This window comes from Coptis chinensis, chromosome 4 (assembly GCF_015680905.1).
Source record: "Coptis chinensis isolate HL-2020 chromosome 4, ASM1568090v1, whole genome shotgun sequence".
NCBI lineage: Eukaryota > Viridiplantae > Streptophyta > Magnoliopsida > Ranunculales > Ranunculaceae > Coptis > Coptis chinensis.
In genome coordinates, this window is record NC_141459.1 from 98355080 (window position 1) to 98382351 (window position 27272).

Here is a 27272-nt window from a genome sequence, read left to right on the forward strand (position 1 = left end):
CAAAGAGAGATTAACATATATGTCTTGTTTTATTCTAAAGAAAAGACACACCTTTATCAACAACGGTACTTTGACATCCATATGACACTAATATGTTGTTGAATTGCTCATGCCATTTATAGGCGCTTGAATCAACTCATACAAAGATTTAACTAAATTGTATACCTTCAGCTCATCACCTGGCACTACTTTGTATTGTAGTTCTGCACAAATACTCAACTAGAGTCTTTAGAATTCTGTAGAAGAAATTCTAGTTACATGAGCAAGGTTTCAAAGTAGTATAAATCTTGTCTCTGATTGAAACCCCTTGGCTATTATTATTAGCCTTGTATTTTGCAATACAACTATCACGTTTTAGTTTTCTCTTGAAAATCCAATTCAACCTATAGATCCCCCAATAAAACAAGAGTCTAGTTTAGAGGAGTTTTATCCTTCAAAAAAGGACGCTTCTCATAGACAGACAACTTCCTTATAGGTTAATGAATCTTCCTCAAGAAACATATAAACATCATCACTGTAAATAGTGGATATACTCACTGATAGTCTTCCAAATTTCTTGTTCAGAAATTATGGGATCCTCTTACGTAGTTCATTATGAACATCCAACCACTCTATGCCAATTTTACAGAAAGCACATCCTCAAATAAAATTAGCATATAAGACATTCAATAATAGTGTGGTATCTATAAGATTGTTATCACGCATGGCAACTAAAACAAATATCACTATTATAAGTTTCACCAATGAACATCTACTAGATAGTTCTAGATCTCAAAAATATTTCTTTTAGATTCATTCACAATAGCCTTGGCAAGACACCCCCCACATTTTGAAACATTTTTGGATAGGCCCAAGACCTTTCCATATTTTGTAGTTTAGTGTATTTCCAATTATCTTGTGAGATAAAATATGATAAAACAGTGTCATGCATATGGGTCACCACCCCCCATAGTTCAATGGTTACTCAACCTAATCAAACTTACATGCAAAACACATTATACCGCTACAAACATTAAAAGAAACAACAACAATAATATGCACTCTTATGACAATAATATACTTTACTCAAGTCTATGATTATGGATCATATTAAACATAGTCATATTATGTTCATGCTATCTATATGAAAGGAAATTCACAAATGATTCAAATGAATTTTAAAGAATAGAAGAATTAGATGAAAAAGATTTTACCCAAGATAATATCATTATCATTCTTCTTTTCATCATTCAACATTCCAACTTACATAGAGAGACAATCCACGCACCTGTACATCACCTTGGCTATTTATTCATAGTCATAAGAGGATAATGCCTAATAAGACAATCCACAAGCGTTACATCTCCTTGTCTAAAATAGTCACTGGAGGATATTGTCTAAGAAGACAATCCATAACCTTACATCTCCTTGACTAAATTAGGTTTAGGAGGATATGATTGTTTCTCATATTGTTTCCTCTCGTAGACAACGATCACTACACCATAACAAGCTATTTGCAACGGCAAAAAAGGGTTGCTAATAATTTTCGCAACGCTTTTTAAGCGTTGCAAATATGGCATGGGTAAAGTGTTGGAAATATTTGCAACGCTTAAAAAGCGTTGCAAACAGAAATTTCCAACGGTTATTAACCGTTGCAAACAGAACTTTCCAACGCTTATTATAACTATTTCGTGCACAAATTTAAAACTTTTGCAACGGTTTTTTATTTCACAAACGCTTTTTAAGCGTTGCTAATTTGTTAAAAATTTTACCAACGGCTTTTTAAGCGTTGCTAATTTGTTAAAAATTTTACCAACGGTTTGTAACCGTTGCAAAGTTGTTAGTTAATTTTAAAAAAATAATTTAAAATTCATTTGTGACGGTTATAAACCGTTGATGATGGGTTGCTAATAAAAAAATAATAATTTCTCATATTTTGTAGCGAGACTAGCTAAACCTACAATAAACAATGAATACAAGAATACAATAAACAATGTTGAAAGTAATAATACATAGGCATAATCACAATCAAATTTTGATGGCAAAGACCCTCGATCCTGATAACCAAAGAAGTGGCAAATAGCATTGAACTTCTTTCCCTTGTACGTCCCTTTTTTCTGTACACATCATCAAAAAAAAAATCAAGGTAAAACATAGCTAGTAGAACAGACCATTAACAGGAGCAACATTTTCAAGGCTGCCCATCCTTAGGGACCATTCCTTCTATTAATTATAGGCTAAATCTACCCTGCGCAGGTCGTATGGTGTGCTGGCAAATCTGGGCCACTCATATCACCGGGGTGCGTGTGTATTGGACGGGCGAAATCTTGATCCAAAGGTCTATATCCTCTCAAGCACCATACATCTCACAAGACCGAAAGAAGTGCTCTTAATTATATTGCTCACAGAAGACAAATTTTATGCTTGCAACATAATAAGTATAAATCCCGATGGCAGTGAACAATCGCCATAAAAGGCCAAAATGGACAAACGAGAAAAGGGATTAATATCGCAATATAAGACGATTTCACATTACTAAAGCTAGGATATGAATTTCAAATCCTCAAATACATTATTCTTCCCTACTCCGCAAATTGTTAGCCTTGTAAGATTCTCCTTATATGGATATATCAACCTGGCCAAGTCCGGAACTACCAAGACAAAACCATTTTTACCGCAATATCGCTTTTTTGAAAAAGACTGAAATTTCTTCGGAGAAAAGAATTGAGCACAACTTTGCTCGATTACGCACTTAAAATCTCGGTTTGCACATAAGACAGAGAATTCAAGGAAGGTACTCTCCCCAAAATTCAAGTAGCTAAAGAAGAGATGACCTTCTGGCATCCATGTGACTAACCGACTAAGGTTGTGGTCAAACTATGAATTTCAAAATACAAATAAACAAAGCAAAGCATTGAAATAAGAACTTTGTCGAACCAAAATACAGTAGCAAAACCAATATAAAAATCTTCCAAGAAAACAAAACTATGCCAAAAGAACCTACCAAGCACTTGTTCATTTCTGTCTCCACCAAATGAGCTAGAAGTTTCTGTCTCAATCTGAAATAGAAACCAAGAGTAAGTCATGATAAATGATAAAATCCTTTTCTCAAAAGCACCAAGCCAGTCTCATACCTGTGATAACTGTGCAGAATCATCGATTCGGGATGAAGCAGCAGCTGGACAACATAAAATATTGATTCAGATGAATATCATTAAGCAGCATTAGACGGGAAGACTCAAACAGAGAGAGAGAGAGAGAGAGAGAGAGAGAGAGAGAGAGAGAGAGAGAGAGATGTTTCTTGATAAAAGGTGGCAAAAATTCAAACAAGGTAGATGCCTAGGGTGAAAGTTGTGAGGAAATGTTGTCGACAGAAACACCTTGTCTGTGCAAGCCATGAATTTCCTAGATAGGTGATTACGGTAACCAAAGCATCACATCAAATTAGTAACTTTTTAACTATGTTTGAAACTAAAAAGAGCAAATTCATTCTTATGGATAGATGCCAATAAGAGCTACATTGACAGATTCGATGGGTGTACTCATTAAGAAATCATGTAGGTTACCTGTAAGAGTGCATACACTTCAGGAATGCTTTCAATTATCCCCTCAGGCAAAAGGATGACTCCATGATTCTTGTCTGTTAGTAGAATCATATAAAAGTGATAAGTTCATTAATAATGGAAAGTTCGAGACAACAGAATAAAAACAATACCACAATGTCTTCATATACGGCCTTCTCTTTGCGGTTATTTTAAATCATAGCATAACTGACGGATTTAAATCCTTTGATTTCTAACATAATCAGTGTGCATAAAAATTGCCAATTCTAAAAAAATATGTATCCCCATTTTGATGTTTAAGTGTCACCTTTACACTGTTTCAGATGTAGCCTCTACCCTTATGGTAAATAAGGTTATGTTTATCACCGTTTGAGGCTTTGAGCTGCACTTCTTTATTTTTTGAAATTAATAGGTAATTGTAATCACCAAAAGTTACAGACCATTGCCACATATCCAGATAAAGTATAAGGGATTATAATTGGATTCTACTATAATATTGTTTCAATTAGTTATTTAGAAATTGGATAAACTATAATTGAATATAACTTGATCTATATGTGAGGATCAATTAGTTATTTAGAAAGTCAAAGTTTCAATAACTAACAAAGTATAGTAAATAAACAGAGCCTTGATTTCAGACCTTGTTCTGCTCTGGTTTGAACTGCATCACAAATTTGTTTCGTCAGATCAAACAAAGTGAGCTTAGATGAAGCAATCTCCTCCCAAGGATAACCCGAGGAACAAGTACAACAAATCAAGTGCCACTTAAAAAGTGGAAGCAGTTACACCAAGAATTGTCAATGACGATGATCTCGCACAAAGAAGCATACCATATTTGGGTGTGACTCAAGAGTGCACTCCAAAGCAACATGTGATGCCTTCCTCGACCCATGAGTCCGATAAAATAGTAATACCGGAAGAACAAATTCAAGGTTCACCGAGATAGGGTCAAAAACCGTATAATGCTTTGTATTAAGCCGATTACCTTTTCAGCAGAGAGAGCATCTGTGCAGACATTACTTATGAGCTGGGAATTGACCTAGAAACAAGGCATAGCAAACAATCTCTATTATTTTTCACTGCGTGACTGTCAAGTGTAGTAGTAAAACAACATAAGGATATAAAATTTGTGTGTGTGTGGGGGCATGAGACTAAATTGACAGTGAACTTTGATTTTATACATTAGTAAAGGCATGAGACTAAATTGAAAACTTTGTTTTTCTCTTTTGCAACTATACAGTATATTGTTTTTCTCAAATGGGGTCTGCATTACACATACATGAAATGCGAAATATCAAAATGGTAAATCCCAATTCAATTCATGGTCTGCACTCAACGCTTACCATGTAAATCTAGCATACTGATGTTTAAAGATTTCTTCGACTTAAGCGCCACACAAATAAACCGGCCAGCCACCATTGCATCGGTCGCCGAACCGATTGATCCTTCATACCTATAATTACATAACAGATATGAAGAGGAAATCAATAATGATATTTAAAAAATTCAAAAAGATAGCACAAATTCTACAGAGGCAAAGTCAAGTCTTACAAAGCAACCAAGAGAAAAGCGGTACCCCATAACAATAACACCTTCACCAGCTGCTTTTGATGCATAGAAGAAGCTCTCATGTATTGATGTCACCATATCTGTCATCAAGCCAACCACACAAAGTCATTATCAGGGTAGAACACTTTCACAACACATTCCATCCACACTCCTAATCATTGTAATGCAGGAGATTTCCCAACACTCTTAAAAATACCGTAATGTTAACTGCTCCACTATTTTGTACAAAAACATAAGTGTAAGTTGAAGTGGTATAATATCGACTCTGGAAGAATGTAGAACAATGCAACTGGACTTACATTGATTAGAGCCAATAACAAAACACTCCCTTGGAAGATTGTTTCGTTTAACGTAGTCAAGAAACGAGACCAATTCCACAGGCTTTCCAATTATCCCTCGTTGCTCTGCTCTGCCCAACATAAAAATTAAACATTTAAGAATGACGAACACAAAAATGGGTTCAAATAATGTAATAATGTTTACTTACATGATTGAAAGCAGGCGAGAAGGACCAGTTAGGTCATAGTTAAGTAGCATAGCAGCTTTTAATGGTTCACCTGCATCAAAACTATTTTTAGACAAGTTAAAAATGCTCAAGGAAAATTATATAGTGATGATGATCATCATGAAATTACCAGAAGACCCAATATTGTGAGATGCCCATTTCTCCCAAGCTTTGTGTGTGAAACCCAACTCCATTTTTTTCGCCAAGGTTATCTCAAGTTTCTTCACCTTTGTTTTCGGTTCATATTGAGCGGTAGTAGTGAGAGAAGAGAAGGGAGTAGAAGAGAGAGGGTAGCGGTAGTGAGAGAAGAGAAGGGAGTGGAGAGGAGAGAAAGAGATCGAGGTTATGTTTTATGTTTCGACGAAATAATGAGCGCGATTTTATTCCGTTTCCCTCTTTCGCCAAAATTTCAAGTTTCTAACGCATAACCTACGGTTTCCTCTAATTTGAAAGCGTTAGAAATTAATTCTTGAAATTCCTCCGAATTAAAGCAACACTTATCAACATTCGCAACGCTTATATAGCGTAGGCAACTTACCAACGCTAAAAAAGTGTTGCAAACCAAAAAAGGTGCGTGTTGCAAATAGCCTGTTATGGTGTAGTGGATGCTCATTACTTAATAATATATGACATGGTTAAGCTTCATGCCTATGTTAAATAATGCATTCATGCCAAATATGGTTAATATCATATCATAGGTTCAGGAAAAGTAAACTTTAACTGTACCCCTCCCCTCACAACAAAAAGTATACGATATTTAAGCAAATTTAGTCACTGAATATGCAAAACAACTGAGGACTCCACCTCCTCTCCTTACATGAGCTCAAGCAAGATAGGATACCCTATCAACAAGACCTCAAGTACTACTACAACATCTAATGACTTAACCCATTAATGTCTTAAACTAGAAAATTTTTACTAATAAACTATCATCAAATTCAAAGTAAATCCACGATGATTAATATCCAAAACTAGCATGCTATACAACTTTAACATATGCTCTATTGGATATAAGCTACAAGTTACTTCATCTAACATATATTTTCACAACATTATAATCATAACCATCGTCTAACAACACGTACACTTAATAGAGGTAATCAATTATGCATTGAATACATTATAATTACTATCTAAGAGTGTGATTGATATTAACTATTTTGAGGTCTCTCTTAGACCATCTACATACATCTACATATGTACAAAGAAAATTAATATCAAACTACTTCTAGTCAAACCAATTAATATCTTAGTGATAAACACGTATAATTTGTTGACTAGGTTATTAAAGAAGTTTAAGCTTAGAGATTTTCCTCCTAAGAAAAACTAGCATGCAACTCAAGGCAAAAATATCACCATATAATCAAACCAAAAGAATTGCAAAGAGTGAAAGAATACAATACCTAACCGATTGAAAAGCCGGATTACCATATTTTTCTCCTTCTAGAAAAATAGTTCAAAAGAACTGTAATTCTGAACCAGTTCAGGACGAATTGGGTATCAAGCCTTCTACCACTGGAAATCTCTTTAAATCAACTATCCAACACAAAAAGCGGATTGCAAAACCGAGCTCTGAACTGAAAGTTACAGCAGTTTCCGTAATGAGCGACACAGCTGTCAAAAAGATGAACTTTGACGTTTTTCTTGATAGAAATCTCAAATTTGACTCCCACAAACGTAAGAGAAAGGTTTACAACTATATAGGGTTTGATAAACCACAAAAGATCAATTAAAATTCAATCTTTAATTGGTTTCCCTAACAAAAACGAAATTATCAGAAAATTTCTAAAGTCATAACCCAATAACACAAACAATAACTCAAAGTAAAAGACTTATATTTTGATTGCCGTATTAAAGCACTCTCCTTTATTCTACTACAAAAATCTTTTCTTAAGATTGTTAGAGTAGTTGTATCAACACAGCAACTAAAGTAGAACAGAAGGAACAGTAGACAAAGACAAAATTAACAGGTAATAACCAAGGCGCGGATTAGGCTGTCCTTAAGGAAAGATTTCGCCCCTTCCAATGGTGCAAAAAGGCAGCAATGGTGTCTTCCTCATAGGATTCAATGGCTAACAGCAGTCTGATTTTGCACTAGAACAGACTACCCTCTAGAACAACAATATAACTCTCTCTGGCGGCTACAGGAAGAAGAGAAGAAGAAAATGATTGGTTTGAGTTTCTGTTTCTCTGAGTTGAGTTTTTGATCAAGTCTATTCCCTCTATGGACTCACACTCCTATTTATAGAGGTTAGGTCGGTCTCCTAAACAGATAAGGAAGAGAGACCAACTCCTAATAGAACACCAAAACTTGCTGCTCAAGAAAAAAGCAAAACAAGTTTAGGCAATTGGTCAAACCAGTACCCACAACAGTAAGCCCAAGCCCAAGCCTGAACCCGACCCGATGTGGTCGATAATCAATGTGGGACTATTTATTATGCACTAAAGTGGAGAGAACACTATTTGTTAATCTCCTCCACTTTGCACACATACTAGTATTTAGAAATACACAAAAGATTCTAACAGTTGGAACATACTTTTTCAAACCATATTATTCGATCTTCCCAGTGCAAGTTTTTTGGAATGTTCAATTCGAGGAAGAGATGTTTGTGCTGATAGTTCAAGTGACACCCGATGCATTGAGGGTCTAGCCTTTGGATCTTGATTTATGCATGCCAAAGCAGTTGAAAATGTTGCGGCTATTTCTTCTGCAGTAAAACCTGTTGTAAAGGGAAGCCGGTCGTCTAACACGTCTTCCAGAAGCAGGTTATGTCTTTTGGAATGTAGGTATGAAATGTCTTCGCCGGGATGTTTTCCCACTAGCACTCCCAATACGACCACTCCGAAATTGTATACATCACTTTTCTCTGTTACCTTCACTATTGAAGCAAGCTCTGCATAAGCAATAAAGATAGAAAAAAAATTGGCAAGGTAAGAATGCGGAAACTATACTCTTATTTTTCTCATATACTGATATGCCTAGGAAGGCTAGAAACCATATTTTAGGCTGTTTCTCCACTAAAACAAAGTAGGTCGGCCACAAGTTTTACTCTTAAGATAATTTAATGACATATATCTTAATATAATTCAATATGATTTTGATTGAAGAAAAAAACAATCAGAAACACAATTCATATGATAGATTAAACTATGTTGTTGGCATTTTACAGGTCAATCTATAAAATTACAAACATAATATTAAATGAATTGCAGGATAACCTTACCTGGCGCCATGTACCCGTATGAGCCAACTGGTGTCGTCTAGGTAGACTCGCCTGCTTCCACTAGTCTGGCTGTCCCAAAGTCTGAGAGCTTTGGTTCAAGTTCTAAATCCAGCAAGATGTTATTAAACGAGATATCCCTGTGCACAATTGGTGGTCTGCAGTCATGGTGTAAGTAAGATAAACCCTGTGCCACACCTGTGATAATTTTCAACCTCACTTCCCATTCCAAAATCTTTGCTTCTGGTTCACCATACTGCATGAACTTTGCCAAGTTTCCCTTCTCAAGATACTCGTATACTAAATACTTGCATCCCTTGTATGAAGAGATTCCATAGAGTTTTACAATATTCCGGTGTCGTATATTAGTCAGTGTAAGGGTTTCTGACCTAAAACTCTTTTCCTGCCAATCTACAGTTGATTCCATTTCTTTTTTCTATATGAAGATGTTTTACAGCAAAAATGTCACCATTTGGAAGCACTGCTTTGTAGACACTCCCTTGTCCGCCTTCTCCTATGCAATATTTCTCATGAAAGTTCTCAATCACAGTGACAACATCTTTGAACACCACTTTCCCATTGTAATTCCATATGGACAATGATCCGTCTTCCCTGCTTGCGCCATGGTTTTCTTCATCTTGGTCTTTTCTACAAGTAGGGTAGTAGATGAAAATTACGAATGAAATGAATAGAATTATTATGGCAGCTAAGAGAGAAACAGAAATGGCAACAACCATTCTAAGCTTATTGCTTTCTCTGTGAAATATGGACAATGTGTTGTTACAAGGATTTAAATCTTGCTGGTCATTGTTGCTGCACAGACCTGGATTTCCAGCAAATGCCTCTGCTGGAGCTCTTTGGAAGATCTCAATATCTGGAACTGGACCAGTAAGGTTGTTATATGAGACATCAACCGATTGAAGACTTCTCATTCCCTGCAGGGAAGAGGGTATAGAACCAGTGATGCAGTTGTGAGAAAGGTTCAAACTCTCAAGTGATATTAGATTTCCAAGCGGTGGTGGGATAACTCCTGTGAGTGAGTTCTCATTAAGGTCAAGCATAGTCTGTAAGGACACTAGATTTCCAAGATGGAAAGGAACTACCCCAACTAATTCATTTTTCCTGAGTTACAAGGATATTAGCGCAATGCAGTCTCCAAGTTCCTCTGGTATCGGCCCAGTCAGGTGGTTTTGGGACAAGTCCAAGATTGTAGACTCAACAACCTTCCAATCTCTGCTGGTATCTTCCCAGATAACTGATTGTTGCTGAAATTTAGTCCATATAAAGGTGTATCTGCATCGAACAGCTCCAGCGGAATATCTCCAATAAGTTGATTCGAGGACAGATCAAGTTCTTGTAGATTTGTTAAATTTCCAATCTCCGAGGGAATTTTACCTGATATAATATTGGTGGACATTCTAAAATATGAGAGCCTTGTACACTCCCCCCAATCCGAGGAGAGTCTTCCTTATAATTGATTATTCCCCAAGTCGATATATAGCAAATTTGGATATACTCCAAATGCATTTGTGATGTCTCCTTCTAGGAAATTATCTTCAAGGCGGAGTCAGCTCAATCCAGTGCAATTTCTTAGGCTGCTGGGAATAGGTCCATCTAGTCTATTTCCACTCGCTAGCAAGTACATGAGCTTCCCCCCTCCACATATATTGGTAGGGAGTTTGCCGGAGAAGAAGTTGTAGGAGAAGTCAACATTCTGTAGAACACTGGGGCCAAAATCTTCGGGTATACTACCAGAAAAATTGTTATTTGAAACATAAAACAAAACCAAGTTTTGCAAGCTTGTTATAGATGAAGGCAAGGTCCCTTGGATTTTATTTGAGCTTACATCAAGCGATGTGATGCTTTGCATATTTCCTATTTCAGGTGGAAGAGTTCCACTGAGTTGGTTATTGTAAAAGTTTATGCTCACAACTGTTGTTAAATTTCCTAAAGATGAGGGAATTGAGCCGGTTATAAGATTATTGGACAAGTCAAGGTCAATCAGATTTGACAAATTTCCAATCTCTGGAGGGAGGGAACCTAATAATTGATTGTCAAATAGGTACAGATATGTGACCTTCTGGAGCAATCCAATTTCAGGAGGAATCACACCACTGAAATTGTTGTGTTGGAGCTGCAAAGAATTGAGGTTAGTCCAGTTGGATAGGAAATATGCTTGAACTTCTCCTGATAGTTTATTGCTAGAAATCCCAAAATCAACAAGTTGGGATAGTGAGGCCATTGATTTAGGCAAGGGACCTGAAAGGTTGTTGATAGAGAGGTCGAGAAAAGTGAGATTGGTGCAAAATCCAAGTTCATATGGGATGCTTGAATTCAAGCCAGAGTTCTGGAAGTTTAGCGTCTGAAGCATCTTAAGTTTTCCTATTGAAGATGGTATTGGTCCATTGAACAAGTTGTCATTCAATTCGAGAATTTGGAGGTTTGACAAGAGGCCTACTTCATATGGTATTGTACCATTCAACTTGTTTAGTCCCAGCCTCATATGTTGTAGCTTGCTCAAATGTGTGATCTCCACTGGAATTTCTCCTTCAAATAAATTTGAAGTCAGGTTGAGAAATTCAAGGTTCTTAAGACTAGTGGCAAGTTGCACTGGAAGTGGATCTGTGATAATATTTTCAGATTAGTCAAGAAAGATCAATTTTGGACATTGAAAGATGAAAGGAGGAACCTCTGTGTCCAAATAGTTGTAGTTCAGCCAGAGAAACGTCAATGATTTCATTCCTTTGAATCGCATACGATCTGGATTTAGAAGATAGTTTCCAGCAAGATTGAAGTTCCATGCTTTTTGCAAGTTGCTGAGCTGATATGGAATTTGACCGTTGAGTGAATTGTTAGAAAGGCGAAGTACCTGAAGCTCTAAGAGGTTCCCGAGCTGCACCGGAATTGTACTAGTGAAATTGTTGCTTCCCATATCAAGAAATACGAGTCTAGAAAGCATTCCAAGTTGACTGGGGATTGATCCAACCAAGTTATTAAAACTAAAACTTAGAGAAGTGAGGTTGGGAAACACTAAAAAATCAAGTTGGTCGAGAGTGCCATCAAGGCCCGAGTTCGCGAGGTTTATCTTGATAATATCATTTACTTCATTGCACTGAATTTCAGTCCAGTTGCAAGGACTCTTACCGGTGACATTAGTTAGAGACCATGAAGTTAGAGGTCATGAAGTTAGAGAATGAGACTTCAACCGATTTTTCCATCTTAACAAAGCTTCTACTTGTGCTTCTTTTTGCGCCGTGATTTCTGAGAATGCACAAGAAAGGAAGACAATGAAAATTACACTTTCTAATGTTCTCCCCATGGTTCTTCCAACAAGTCTCTAAGTTGCTTGAAGAAAAAGCAAGTATGTCTCTATTATATAAGAACTTGGAAGGCAGAGAGAGATACGAGAGTGTGTAGTATGTACACGATAGATTCACAAGTAGTTGAAATTTGAAAGACTTGACTTCGAACAACATGATATTCTCTACTTGCTATATACGTTACTAATAAAGACTTGGCTTCATGTCCACTTCAAGGTAGTTAAGGACTTAAGGTCTTAAACATGCAGTTTGCAACCAATACTAACTTGTGCTTGTCAACAGTGTATATTTTAAGAGAGTATCTTTGCTAAATCCAATTAAATTGTTGTTGGTGGCAAGTTTTTTAAGTGTCGGTTAAGATCGATGTACTACTAGATTAAATAAGTTTTTCAAGTTTTTGTTGAATCAGAAAGTTCTTAAGACCAACTTCCCTGACCATTTGGCCTTTAGCTTCTATCCCATTCATAGAAACTGCAGACTACGAAACAGAGATGGCCGGCCGTTCTGTCGATTAAAAAGTTCAAGGATTTAAATGAAGAGAGAAACATTAAAATAGAGTGGGGAAAATGTAGGTAGAACACTAGAACCGTTGAAGTGCAAATGTTTTCAATTTTCAGTTTTTCACAGAATAGAAGGGGAAAGTACAAATTGATATACAATATTCTGTGGTACCAGTGTGGCAGTGTGAACTGTGACATGAAATTGACAAAGCCCAAAGGCGGCCAAATAGCTAGAGACTTATGTTGAGGAAAGATATCTGTTTTGTGTTGCAAATTTCAACCCATTTTCCATACGAGTACTTTCGTTGCAGTCCCATATAAAAAAGAGTTGAAGAGTAAAATATTAGGATTAACTAGTATTACCCCCTACTAGATGAGCTAACTAGGGTTTCCCCCAACTAGATGGAGAAATTAGGGTCTCTCCTTTGAGTACACCCAAAAAAAAAAATACGGTCAACATTTTTTGTGTGTACTCAGGGGGGGAGACCCTAATTTATCCATCTAGTTGGGGGAAATCCTAATTGGCTCTTCTAGTAGGAGGGTAATACTTAAAATCCAAATAAATTTGTTCAAAATCGACAGATAAGATTTCTAGGGTGCGCATGGTGTACAAGTACGCTGGCATGAGGGCCCTCGGACAGTACTTTTTGTAGTAATACACCTGTACTCTTTGCGAGTGGCCCAAATTCAATTCCTCACTCTCTCTCATGTGCACACTAGATTTATTTATAATAATCTAATTTTATATTTAACGAAATAGGAAAGTGTGGGGCTCAACAAACCCCATCCAATGATAGATATTCATTTTCATCAAAATATGACATGACAGATCTAAGTGTTTGGAGGGTTTGTACAATCAGCCAACAATTGTTGCTGGGATTATAAACTGTTGGGGCTCCAAATTTGACATGGTACTGCACAATTGGCTAACCCAATTGATATTATTGAGTTTATAGATAATTAGCAATTGGACTGGCTTTACATACCCTGTTAATATACAAATTGGATTAAGATTGGATTAAGTCATGGCTTTCATCATCCATGACGATCAAACAACATAAAAAATACTTGAATGTTACTAACTTTTCGTAGTTCAAAGCGAAGAGACTACTTGGAAACCGAGTAAGTGGTCCAATTCAAAGTATCGAATGTTCCTCACGGGCCCAAGGCCGACCGGGAAGTGACCATTCTGGTCTTTCATATGCCACGCCCACACCAGCAGACAATAGATGCCAAAACCTTATTGCCCTATAAATATCAAGAGAAAGACACTGAAATTTCATAGGAAGCACAAGTAGTGAGTGTGAAAAAACAATTATGGCAGATCTATTTATTAAGCAAGCAAAGGAATACCAAGAGAATCGGCCAAGTTATCCACCCGAGCTAATACGATTTATCGCTTCGAAAACACCCAATCATGATCTTGCGTGGGACGTTGGTACTGGAAATGGCCAAGCTGCAGTCATTGTGAGCATTTTATCTTGTTTTCTGAGTATATATATGTTGTGTATTTTGGTCAATCAAGCCTCATTTTGTCTGAGCCCATGATCCATGAAAAGACGAGCTAAACAGTTTGGAACCATGATTCATGATCTACTTTTCTTTTTTGGAAAATTTGAGGTTGAAAACGTGATTGCGAAGCCTCTGATCCTTCACTAAGATACTTTTAAAACTTTTTTTTTTTTTTTTTTTTTTCATTTCTTTCATTTTTTCAACTAAGATTACAATATGAGCTGCGTGAAACGTATTGTATAACTCTTTTGTAAAATGAAATGAGCCAAACATATTGACGCTCGACTAAATGCAATCTGATGGTGGCAAAACAAGTTCACCATATTGCTTTTGTTTTTGTTGACTTTTCTGTACATTTTATTCTATTGAATTGTTTTGTTGTGTTTTAATTTGTTGTTTGGACAGAATGCTAAATCAAGCTCTCTATTATTGTTTTCAGCTGGCCGGAATTTACAAGAATGTTGTAGGCACAGATACAAGTGAGCAACAACTGGCACTTGCGTCAAAGCTCCCCAACATTCGTTACCAACACACTCGTCTAAACATGTCCCTATCCGAACTAGAACGCGACGTGGTAGCACAAGACACCGTGGATCTTGTCACTGTCGCTCAAGCTGTTCATTGGTTTGATCTCCCACATTTTACAGTCGAGTTAAATGCGTCTTGAAAAAAAGCCCACTGGGGTTCTTGCAGTATGGTGTTACATTGAGCCCGAAGTCAATGAAGCTGTAGACATTGTGTTCTGGAAATTGTACAGGGCATCTGGGCCTTATTGGGCGCCAGCTCGTAAACTAGTGGATGATAAGTACAGAAACATTGATTTCCCGTTCGAACCAGTTGATGGAACAGATAATACTGGTCCATTTGAGTTTGTAACTGAGAAATCAATGGATTTGGATGGATATTTGACGTACATAAGATCCTGGTCGTCTTATCAGACTGCAAAGGCAAAAGGCGTTGAACTCTTGAGTGAAGAAGTGATTGCGGATTTTGAGCGTGCATGGCAAACAGAAAATGGTAGCCGAAAGGTTGTCCGTTATCCAGTTTACCTGAGGATAGGGAAGGTGGGGAACTGATATGCATTGCCGCTTTATTCGCTAGCATTATTTCGCCTAATAGGCTAATTGTTTATGTTCAAATAAGTTTCTGTAGAATCACTTTTTCACTTTGTAAACGTAACCAGTTTAATACTAAGGATGGTTGCTAAACACCTTTCGCCTCCGACTCTCCGAGCTTAGTTAGCCATATTGGAGGTGGCACTGTCACACTATGAACTAGTATAAAACATTGTAACCTTTGTTATTCGCGGATGTGATGCTTTCTGTCAAGAAGTAAAATTGAAATTTCTATCCCTCAGTTTAGATGACACTCCATTTTCACTATATTAACATGTTAAGCAACCCTGCGTAGTACATAACTACATCTGCTTGCCGGCTTGAGTTGAAGACCTTAATCAAGCCCAAACAGGGATAAGCCCAACTTCAACAATAACAACAAAAAGTAATCAGTGGTGTGGACTGTGGAGTGTGGATTCTGTAGTCTTATGGCTAGAAGACTATTCGTGGCGGCTACTGGTTAATTGTTGTCTCACTTGTTCACTTGCTTCTCATTTTGTTTTTTAAAACTTTAACAAGCTCTATAATAAGTTTTTTTTTTAGCTAAAGATATGTTCTTATCTTGAAATCATCCTCAAATTACAATCATTCCTGATATCATGATTAATCCAGCCCCCTAAGAAAGGAGGTGGAGTTACATTCCAGACCGAAGAGTACTTAGGGAGCCAATGCCTCCATCCGTGTTGTAATAGATTTGGGTGAGCTAGTGTTACCCCCACCACTAGATGAGCCAATTAGGATTCTCCCCCTACTAGATTGGAAATTAGGGTCTCCCTCCTAAATACACACAAAAAATATTCGGTCAACCCAATTTGATTTTTTTTGTGTGTGTATTTAGGGGGGGACCCTAATTTCCCATTTAGGGTGTTAATATTGGTTAACCCCAGTTAAACCCAATAGATTCTCTTGATCTATTGCAGTATCCCAGTGTATTGTTTCTGCCTTATGTGCCGTAAACGTCGCCAATGCATCAACCCCATAATTAGTTTCTCTGTAGCTCCAATTCAGTAAAAAGTTTCCTTCCGAAAATAATGCTCGAATTTCCTTTATCATCTCCTTAGCACTTGCCGGTATTGGAGATGACATATTGGTAACGAACTCGTAAAGCATTCAATAGTCCATTTCCACCAGTACATTTGCAAGGTTTGAGGCTTTCGCAGCTTGTAATCCTATTTTTAGTGCAATTGCCTATGCCAAAAAAGCTGTATAGAAAGCAATGGGAGTAGCAATGGCCATTATGAGCCTACCATTTTCGTCTCTGAACAAGCAACCAGCCCCTGCTGTACCTGGATTCCCCAGTGATGATCCATCAGTGTTAAGCTTAATCCAACTATTTGGTGGGCAGTCCCATTTCACATTAATTTCTATCTTCTCAGCGCCATTTTGTGGTCGAGTGTCAACAATTGCAGCCATGATTTCCGTCATCTTCCTTGCTTTTATTACCCAACGAAGAGGCTGTTGTGGTTTTTCATTGAAAATAATCTCATTTCTCGCCAGCCATATGGCCCATAACCCAGCACCAAGTGTAGTCATCCACATTCTTGCATCGGCCTCATTCTCTAAGCATTTGACCATGTGTTGTAACCAATCTCTAATGTTGTCAGCAGTACAGTAAGCCACAGAAACGGACAATAAGTAATAACAATGTTTTCAGCTGTTGGGGTTTTCAAGAACACTTAATTGGCATAATATAGTAATATACAATGTATTATCACTTTTTTTGCATTTAAGATACTATACACTTTTCTATGCACTGTTATTCACTAGGGTATGCCCGTATTCGCAATCGATATAGACTTCGCTTGCACTAACTCTGTAGAAACAGCCTAAACCCAACTCCCCCCCCCCCTTTTGATTGTATTATACTGGCTATTGTTCCATTCATGGTTAAGAATGATTATTAGGTTGAAAAACTTGACATGACACTAACTTGAACCACGAGGGTAATTTGGATGAAACTCCCCATTATTTGACGACTTTCTAATGTTTTGGATCATGTTAAAAGGCTAACTGTCATTCAATAAATCCGGTCCAAATGTGCGAGATGTTTAACCACGGAATGGAATGCAAGGCCCGGCCGCTCCTCAACATTTAAATTAACACGAAGTTACTTCAAAACCCTTTGGAAGAGATGCGGGGATCTACTTGATAATTGAATTCTGTACCTACGAAAGAACATGAATGAGTAACCAAAAAAGGAAAAAACATCAGATATAGTTCTTTCTTTGGGGACTTCCTTTATTTCCTTGCGGGGGTGGTATCCTACCGAAAACAGGTGTATCCCACAATAAGTGATAAACACACGATATTCTTTAGTAAAAGTCGATAGAATAGTTAAAATCTGTGTTCACGACATGGTATTGTTTAGTGAAAACATGACATACACCCGCTCAACTAAACTAACAAGTCGAAAGTTGTTTACTAACAATTGCAACGATATAATAAAACACAAACATATGCTACCGACACACACACTTTAAGTATCAATGGAGTTTTTATGGATACAAATATCACTAAAAAGTGCTAAGTTTATAGGAGTACAATGAATAACAAATGCCTCATTACTAATCAAAAGAACCTCAAGTTTACAAATTTGATAAAATGAATCCAAAGTGAGCAACTGAGTATTTTGTTAGTTTGTTTAACATACTTGAGCACTGATCTCGACCACGACTATTCGGGACATTACGGACCGGATGGTTTCCTCCATGATGACCAAACTTCATTTTAAACGTTTTACCACCCAATGCCCGCCAAGTAATTGATGTCCCATGCAAATGCCAAAAACAAGAACCTTTCCAAGCATTTCCTTCAATATTTCAACAACATAAGACACTGCTGAAGGATCCCCAGGTCCATTGCTAAAAACAACTCCATCAGGTTTCATTTTGACTGGCCATGTACAAGGTAGCTGTTGGAATCTCCAAGTGTATTTCAAAACACTTGTGTGTTGTTTAGTCCCACATTGGTGAACCACCACTAGGAAGTGAGGTATATGAGGTGAACCTCTAACATAAGGGCGTGCCCTTAGGGTACAAAGGCTTTTGTGTTAGGAGGGAGGACTCACGCGCCCGCCCGCCTGCCCCGCACCGAGTCGTGTCGTGGGCTTGGGCTGTTTGTCTAGTGGGTAGTGGATTACCAATTGCCTAAACTTGGTTTTGCTTTTGCAACAAGTTTCGGCTAAGCTAGAGTTCTACTTCGATTTGGTTTTGTGAAACCGAATTAGATAGGTGTCCTTCTCTATCTATGATTCGATCATACCTCTATATAAACACTGCTGTGTTCATAAGAGAGATCAATCACGCAACGAGAGAGAGAGAGGACGAAAGAACTAGAACTCTTTGCTTCTTTGCCTCTATATCGACCGAGACGTAAGTCGCATCTTCTTTGCCACTATAGAACCAAATAATCCAATTCAAGAGAAAACCGAAATCGCGGAATACTCTATCGGCCTTACATCCCACTTTTTCGTAAAACGAGATTCACACCTATTCTCTTCTCTTCTTCCGCCACCGCCGAGAGAGTTATATTGCCGTTCTAGAGGGTAGTCCGTTTCTAGTGCAAAGTCGATCATTGTTAACCATTGAATCCCCGTGAGGAAGACGCCACTGTTGCCTTTCTGCACTATTGGAAGGGGCGAAATCTTTCCTTAAGGACAGCCTAATCCGCGCCTTGGTTATTACATGTTATTCTGTCCTTGTCTTCTATTGTTTTCTTTTATCTGCATATAACAATCTTAAGGAAAGATCAAGATGTCTACACCTGTTGACACCACGCCGATCAAAGAAACTAATTCTGGAGTCATGGAAGTAACTTCGTCTATGAGAGATGCTGCACCTCTACTGAATGCTCGCAATTTACCTAATGTGTCTAAGATTGAATCCTTCAACGGTTCACACTTCAAGAGATGGAGAGAAAGGGTGTTCACAGCCCTAGATGTACTCAACTATGCAAAGTATCTCACTGATACAGCACCCATGGAGGGTTCTAATGATTTCGAAAGAAATCAAGCCGCTTTGGCTCATCGGGAATAAGGTATGTCGTCATGCTATTTTTAGTACCTTGTCCAATGAGATTTTTGATATTTATTGTTCAAATAAGAATGCACATGATATATGGGAGAGTTTGAACAAGAAATCCATAATAGAGGATGCTGGTACTCAGAAATATGCTATTGGGAATTTTCTTAAGTTCCATATGAGAGGATATAGAGATGTAACGCCTCAAATCCATGATTTTCATGTGCTGATTAATGATTTGAAAACTGAGGGTATTAATTTACCCAAACCTTTGTTGCTGGATGTTTGATTGAGAAACTCCCCGAGTCTTGGAAACACTATAAAAATAGTATGAAGCATAAGCGTAAGCAGATGACTCTTGAGGATGTGATCATTCACATTCACATAGAGGAAAAGAACAAGACTCGGGATGAGGTGTTGTCTAAGGAATTCCATTCTAAAGCCAATATCATTGAAGGTAATCCCAGCAAATCTAACAAAACCTCTAAGAAGCGTAAGTCCAACAAAATAAGAATTTCAAGGTCAAAGGCACTTCTTTTTAAAAGGAGTGGTAATGCGGGCAATGGAAATTGTTATGTTTGTGGGTAAACCTCGACATAGGGCTTTTCGGTCTGGAACAAAGAAAGACAATCGATGATCCTCCCAATGCTAATCTAGTTGAGGGAGATGATATTGTAGCTGCTGTGTGGTGTCACAAGTGTTCATAGCCACCGGGAAGAGGAACTTGGTACTAGATTCGTGCCACCCGCCACGCCTCGTGGTGATGTTGAAGCCTTCTCGGACTACATACTAGTGAAAGATGAAAAGGTCTATATGGGTGACTCTAGGTCTGTTCCTCGCTTGAGGAACAGGGCAAGGTTCTTTCCTGGTTAACTTCGGGAAAACCCTTTCACTTAGTAATGTTCTTCATGTTCCCGAGATTCGGCCGGAATCTGATTTCGGTGGTCCCTATCGGGAAAAAGTCAAGGCCAAGGTGACTTTTGAGAGTGACAAGTTTGTTCCGACAAAAGAATGAGGGTTTTGTTGGTAAAGGTTATTGTAATAACAAAGGTCTTTTCATGTTGAATGTACTTGACAACATTATTATTAATAAGCATGAATCGGCTTCGCTTTTGTTGCTTGACTCTTTTAATATATATGGCATGGTAGACTAGGACATGTGAATGTTCAAGATATGAAAAGGATGAAAGCATGTGGTTTATTGTCTAATATTTCTGATTTTTCTAATGATAAATGTGAGATATGTCTTTGAGACTAAAGCCACGAAGAAACCCCTCATAGAAACTGCGGTCTAGAGATAAACCGGATTACTAACTCTTATTCATAATGGATTTGGGTGAATTCGTAAGTACCATGTCTAGAGGGGGGAAGTTTTATTATATTACATTCATAGATGACTTCTCTAGGTACACCATGGTATATTTACTTAGACACAAGCATGAGGCAGGTGAGATGTTTCTCAAGTACAAAGTCGGGTTGAAAACCAAATTTTAACTCAGAAGATTAAGAGACTTCGGTCCGATAGGGGTGGAGAATACGAAGTCTAACCCCTTCCGTGACTTTTGTGACAAGAATGGCATTATTCATGAGACTACTCCACCATACTCTCCTCGAAGTCTAATGGAGTAGCCGAACGGAAAAACGTAACACTAAAAGAGATGATGAATGCTATGCTTGTAAGTTCGAGCTTCCCCTCAACTTGGGGGAAGCAATCCTATCTGCACCGCCATATACGAGAATAGGATACCCAACAAGAAAACAGGGAATAAGACACCATATGAGTTATGGAAAGGTCGTGTACCTACCCCGACATACTTAAAAATGTGGGGTGTCTTGCTAAGGTTCTTGTGAACGAACCTAAAAAGAGAAAATTGGGACCTAGAACCGCTGATTGTATGTTCATTGGTTATGCTCATAATAGTGTCGCATATAGATTTTAGTAGTAAAATCTGATAATAACCTTGTCGATGCTAACACTATTATAGAGAGTAAAAATGCTGATTTCTTTGAGAATTTGTTTCCTTTGAAAATTGGCATTGAGAGGTTGGTAGCTCCTAGTGAACAACAATCAATGATCCCCGAAATTTCGAACAAGAAATTCGGAAGAGTAAAAGAGATAGAAAATCCACCAATTTTGGTGATGACTTTTACACTTTTCTTCTTGATGATGATCCCGTGGACGATAATGAGGCAATCGGTTCTCGATGCACCTTTCGGAAAGGATGCTATACACTCGTGAGCTAGATTCGATTATAACTAATCACACATGGGAGATAGTTGATCTACCTCCCGGGAGAAACCTATACGCTACAAGTGGATCTTCAAAAAGAAATTGAAACTAGATGGTTCCATTGAGAAATACAAGGCTAGACTTGTAGTCAAGGGATTCTCCCGAAAAAAGGCATTGACTATTTTGATACTTATGCTCCGTGAACTAGGATTTCTTCTATAAGAGTTCTAATGGCTCTAGCTGCTATTCATAATTTATTTATTCATCAAATGGATGTAAAACTGCATTTTTGAATGGTGATCTTGATGAAGAAATATATATGATGCGACTGAAATGGCACGATAGTACCGGGAATGAGCATAAGGTATGCAAGTTAGTTAAATCTTTATATGGTTGAAACAAGCCAAAAACAATGGCATGAAAAGTTTGACAGTTGTCATGATGTCTAATGGATATCACATAAATGATGCCGATAAATGTATTTACTTTAAATCTTTTAATGTGAATACATATGTGATTATCCGTCTATATGTGGATGACATGTTAATCATGAGTCCTAGCCTTGATGTTGTGAGAAACACCAAGATGTTTTTATCCTCCCATTTGAAATGAAGGATTTGGGAGAAGCCGATGTGATTCTTGGAATCAAAATCATCAGAAACAGTTGATGGCTATACGCTTTCACAAGAGCATTATGTTGAGAAGTTTTGAAGAAGTTTAACTTTTATGAAAGTAAGCCCATTAATGCGACACCTTATGAGGCAAATAGTGAACTTCAGAAAAATGCTCAACATGGTGTACTTCAGTCTAGATATGCCCAAATTATTGGTAGTCTCATGTACTTGATGAATTGCACTAGACCTGACATTGCTTATGCAGTTAGCAGGCTAAGCAGATACACTCATTGTCCTAGCCAGGAACATTGGAGTGCCTTAGAAAGACTAGCCAAGTACTTGAGAGGAACAATGAATTACGCATACGGTTTAGACAAACTCCACCTGTGATAGAGGTTATTGTGATGCTTAACCGATATCCGATTCTCATGATATCAAGTCCACTAGTGGTTATATTTTCACCCTAGGTGGAGGTGCGAAATGCTGGAAATCTTCTAAGCAGACCTTGATAGCTCGCTCAACCATGGAGTCCGAGCTTATTGCTTTAGATAAAGCAAGTCCGAGGTCGAAAGGCTTAGAAACCTCTTGGCAGATCTTCCTATTGGTACAAAACCACCTCCAGCTGTACCTATGCATTGTGACTGTCAGGCCGCAATAGCAAAGGCAAAGAGCAAATTGTATAATGGGAAAAGCAGGCATATTCGTCTGAGACTACAGTCTATAAAGCAGCTGCTGGAATCTGGAGTTGTGGCTCTAGATTATGTGAGGTCAGAGTTAAATTTGGCCGATCCTCTGACAAAACCACTTAACAGGAGACAAGTGGTTGATACGTCGAGGGGGATGAGACTTTTGCCTTAGATAGAGGGCTTTGGCGACGGCAACCCCACCTATGTGATTGGAGATCCCATGAAGTAGGTTCAAAGGGAAAAACAAGTCACCTCGCCGCCCGGTATGCTATTGTCTTTCTTTGAGACGCCCCACCCTATGACTAGATAGCATTTTGTATACTTTGTATAACTTGAATAGCAATGAGAAAAAGGATGAGTTATTTTACTCTTAATGGAATCCATAGTCCATTATTTTATGAGATAGTGTATTTAACTGCTATGTACACTTGATGGATATCCACCTACGGAATGTAGAACTGGTCGGTTCTTATGAGTATTCGTGCAAGTACTCTAGAGCATTCACATAACACGTAGCTAAGGGCCAAAAAATCGCAAATAATCGCAATGCATATAATGAAGGAGCAATGTGGGTGCATGTCCTCTATTTTACTACAAGGGAATGTTGGTTCAAAGATTTTTAATCCACCACTTTCACGTATTATACCTACATGTTACCCTATGACCGGTTCAAGCCCGAAAAGCACCAAGATCTTATGCATTGTTTTTTCGATTCTCTCCGCATTTCGTTAACCCATTTCTTTTGTAATATCCTATTCCAAAATAGTGGGGGACTATTAGTATTTTGAAATAGTGGGGGATTGTTGGAATCTCCAAGTGTATTTCAAAACACTTGTGTGTTGTTTAGTCCCATATTGGTGAACCACCACTAGGAAGTGAGGTATATGAGGTGAACCTCTAACATAAGGGCGTGCCCTTAGGGTACAAAGGCTTTTGTGTTAGGAGGGAGGACTCACCCAAAGCCACACATTGCCACATATTTAGACCGAACCGAACCGAAGTCGTCGTGGACGTGACGTGGGCTTGGGCTGTTTGTCTAGTGGGTAGTGGATTACCAACTTGGTTTTGCTTTTGCAACAAGTTTCGGCTAAGCTAGAGTTCTACTTCAATTTGGTTTTGTAAAACCGAATTAGAGAGGTGTCCTTCTCCATCTATGATTCGATCATACCTCTATATAAACACTGCTGTGTTCATAAGAGAGATCAATCACAGAACAGAGAGAGAGAGAGGACGCAGAGAGATAGAACTCGTGTGCTGCTGCTGCCTCTATATCAATTGAGACAGAAGTCGTGCATGCTGCTGCCACTATAGAACCAGCGAATCCAATTCAAGAGAAAACCAGAAATCGTGAATACTCTATCAGCTTACATCCCACTTTTCGTAAAACGTAGATTCACACCTATTCTCTTCTTTCTTCCCGCCCGCCGAGAGAGTTATATTGTCGTTCTAGAGGGTAGTCCGTTCTAGTGCAAAGTCGATCGCTGTTAACCATTGAATCCTCGTGGAGGAAGACGCCACCGCTGCCTTTCTCTCGCACCATTGAAAGGGCGAAATCTTTCCTTAAGGACGTTCTAATCCGCCTTGGTTATTACCGCTATTCTGTCCTTGTCTTCTATTGTTTTCTTTTATCCGCATATAACAAGAGCCACATGATGCAAAAACGCGTAGAATGTTATGCTTGATCCCAAAATCATAGGCAACAACCTTCATTAAACAAAAGAAAAACAAAGGAGAACTATCGACATCAAAACAAGTCTATTGCACTAAAAGTAGACCACTAACATGAAAATTCCGCCTTCACTTCCTTTGTTGAGGAACTCCCAAATGAACCAGTTTTGTCTACCCATTCATAAGGGGCAAAAGAGACACCACTTATTAAATCAACACCTGCACATTTGCATCAAGAAGGGAATATTATTCTAATGTTGCAGGTCATCTTTCATAAACTGTGTGAGACCACAAAAGTTGTAACAAAATAGTACAATACAAAATACTATCCCCACTTAGTCATGTTTAACTGCGGAGTTCCTACGGAATCCATACTAAACAATCCGGAATGGGAATCGACGTTAGGATTTAGTGGATCAATTACTTATGCCCCACATCTCGAACAGTTTCCTAGGCAGTAAAATACATCATATCTTGCGCAACCTTCTCCCCATGGGCTAAGCGCCTTCCCAGATACCTGACACAGTCGTCCTCTCCCCACGGATAGACACCTTTCAGTATACCCCCACAGGGTATTACACTATTAGTTTTTTGGCACTTTGAGACTATGTCTTATGATAAGCACCCAAAACTGTAGTTTAAACCCCTTAATAGTATCTCATTTAGGCCAATTATGTTAATAATAATATGAGTTTAGTACTATTTACGTGGTTTTGTATATTTCAAGTCTTAGAGCTGAATATGTGCATAAAGACGTCACTTTTGCATGGAAAATGAGTAAAGATGATTGCTAGAGAATTTCTACGTTTAAAGCCCAAGTTTCAAGGAGAAAAAACCTTCTAAAACCCAGTCAAAACTGGGAAGTCAAAGTCAACTCGAGTAGAAAAGGGACAGAAAGTCAATGGAACTTCAAAAGGGAGCATCTTTGGACTCATACCTCGGAATTTGGCCCATTTTATATCAAAACAACCAGCTCGGAATAAGCTTTCCAATAGACCTGGCCCAATTAGAGCTGTAAAAGTGGACGAAAAGGGTGTTACAGTAATTTCCAGCAGTTGGACCCCTTTTGGATCTATTTCTTCGGGCTTTGGGCTTGAATTAGTGGCCCAAAGGCTTGCTCCTAAGCCTATTCACAAAATTGTAAGCCTAATCGTTTAATTTATAAAAAGGATTAGGGCAAAAACTCATCTTCTTCTTCCCCAATAGTTAATTAGTTTAGGGTTCTTAGGTAGCCTCCAAACCTCCATTAAAGACCATTAATTTGTTCAATTCAATCTATTCTTATTATTAATATGTCTTTATTTCATTGTTTTAGTATAGAAGATCCAATGAAACAAGGCTAAACCTCAAAATATAGGGGGTTATAAAGCCTATGTGAGGATTATGATTATTTAGCTTAGATATTGTGCTAATTAACATTTCAAGTTTGATTCGCATGATTATTTAGAGATAATTAAAAATCATATGAATTGAACTAGAGATTAGAAACTCCATCAAAGAGATTTGTGGAGGAGCTAATCTCTCATGCTAGTAAAACCATGATTAGAGATAACTTGGTATTTACTATGGATCAATAAAATTAAACCAATGATTAGGTTGAATAATTGTATGATTCAAATAGGTGGATTATCCCTTTTCTATTATTTTACTTCATTGATTTTTATCAATGTTCAAGTAGTTTAGCATTTTAATTACTATTTTTAAAGCATCAATTCATTACTCTCATTAGTTTAAAGTAGATTTTACGTGTTTTTATCATTCAAGTGCTTGAGAATTAAGAGTGGAACGATTCCGGACTCTCCTATTTACAAGAATTTGCATGTTGAGAGTTAGGTTATAATTATTGATAGCGTAAGAGCAGTTAGAATTATTAACTGTTTTACGTATTATCATCCTACTTTCAGCTAGTCGAGTGCACACATGGCCGTAGGAGTCAACCATCGAACCACGTGTCTGTTCAATTCATTAGGTGTTGGTAATTTTGCCACACAAGTTGAAATCCATGCGCGTGAGCAGCATATATGTGACATCAATTTCCTCCATTTACTCTTCTCCATCTTCTTCAACACCTCCATTAACAACGCCCAACCAAAAAAATCAAAACAAAAATAAAGATATAATTGGTAACTATCTTCTCTAATGAAATGAAAAATTTATCTATTTAGTCACTCCGTGACACCTTGGTGGGATAGAATTGTAATAGCTTTTACTATCAAGTAATATACTTGTAGGGGTTTGCCTTACTCTTAGCTTTATTTTAAAAAAAATAAAAAAAATAATTATTAGTAAAATATTAGGTTCTTATTGTTCACGACTTTCCCAATTTTTTCCAGACCTTTTCTTGAATTTGTACACATTTCACATTTTGACTCCTTGCCAAATTGATGATATTGTATTTAATTATGACTATGGTTAAAAGTGTGCCCTGGCCTTATTTATAGAAAAACATTCATTATATAATCATATAGTCCTAAAACTTATTATAATGGCTTATAAGATTGATAGAATCCTTTAGCCTCAAAGCTTTTACCACAAATATCATCAAATTTTGCACAAAACAATTAATATAAAATCTGGTATTAATTCATATCAGTATTGTTAGAAAGTACAAACCACCAAGAATTGTAATAATTTATATGTCATAAATATATTATTTATTCTTAATATCTACTAGTAGTATCTCCTATAACTAACTTGGACTCTTAAATTCATTCGGGTATTTTCTTACGCATAATACCCCCAAATAAATAATTAAATCAAACACCTCAATA

The 27272-nt window shown here is 37.6% G+C and overlaps 2 protein-coding genes and 3 pseudogenes across 4 annotated transcripts; 1 reads left to right on the plus strand and 4 right to left on the minus strand.

The window, feature by feature from the left end:
• Positions 1-1883: 1883 nt before the first annotated feature.
• LOC147506108 (pyrophosphate--fructose 6-phosphate 1-phosphotransferase subunit alpha-like) lies at positions 1884-4559 on the minus strand. Its single transcript, XM_086605698.1, has 7 exons — positions 4528-4559; positions 4373-4424; positions 4183-4306; positions 3546-3619; positions 3114-3157; positions 2984-3038; positions 1884-2096 (listed from the first exon to the last, which is right to left on the minus strand). The coding sequence occupies exons 1-7, from the start codon at positions 4557-4559 to the stop codon at positions 1887-1889; spliced, it is 591 nt and encodes a 196-aa protein (XP_086461824.1). The 3' UTR covers positions 1884-1886.
• Positions 4560-4909: 350 nt separating this feature from the next.
• On the minus strand, positions 4910-6800 carry LOC147506109 (uncharacterized; annotated as a pseudogene). Its single transcript, XR_015221118.1, has 5 exons — positions 5747-6800; positions 5599-5668; positions 5411-5520; positions 5094-5191; positions 4910-4995 (listed from the first exon to the last, which is right to left on the minus strand). The product of XR_015221118.1 is annotated as an uncharacterized LOC147506109 (transcript).
• A 634-nt stretch (positions 6801-7434) lies between these two features.
• LOC147506110 (uncharacterized) lies at positions 7435-12304 on the minus strand (annotated as a pseudogene). The gene is made up of 2 exons (XR_015193585.1): positions 8841-12304; positions 7435-8510 (listed from the first exon to the last, which is right to left on the minus strand). The product of XR_015193585.1 is annotated as an uncharacterized LOC147506110 (transcript).
• A 1613-nt stretch (positions 12305-13917) lies between these two features.
• LOC147506111 (uncharacterized) lies at positions 13918-15520 on the plus strand. The gene is given in 3 exon segments (XM_086558405.1): positions 13918-14124; positions 14609-14829; positions 14831-15520. Coding segments are annotated over 3 exon segments (786 nt in total). The 5' UTR covers positions 13918-13974; the 3' UTR covers positions 15246-15520.
• Positions 15521-17539: 2019 nt separating this feature from the next.
• LOC147506112 (U5 spliceosomal RNA) lies at positions 17540-17644 on the minus strand (annotated as a pseudogene).
• Between the last annotated feature and the right edge of the window lie 9628 nt (positions 17645-27272).

Coding starts and splice junctions, on each gene's coding strand:
- LOC147506108 (XM_086605698.1), bottom strand. CDS start 4,559: ATGTCTGCACAGATGCTCTCTCTGCTGAAAAG. Junction 4,425..4,527: donor ATGCTCTCTCTGCTGAAAAG/GTAATCGGCTTA, acceptor TCATGGGTCGAG/GAAGGCATCACATGTTGCTT. Junction 2,097..2,983: donor CAGAAATGAACAAGTGCTTG/GTAGGTTCTTTT, acceptor TGATGTGTACAG/AAAAAAGGGACGTACAAGGG.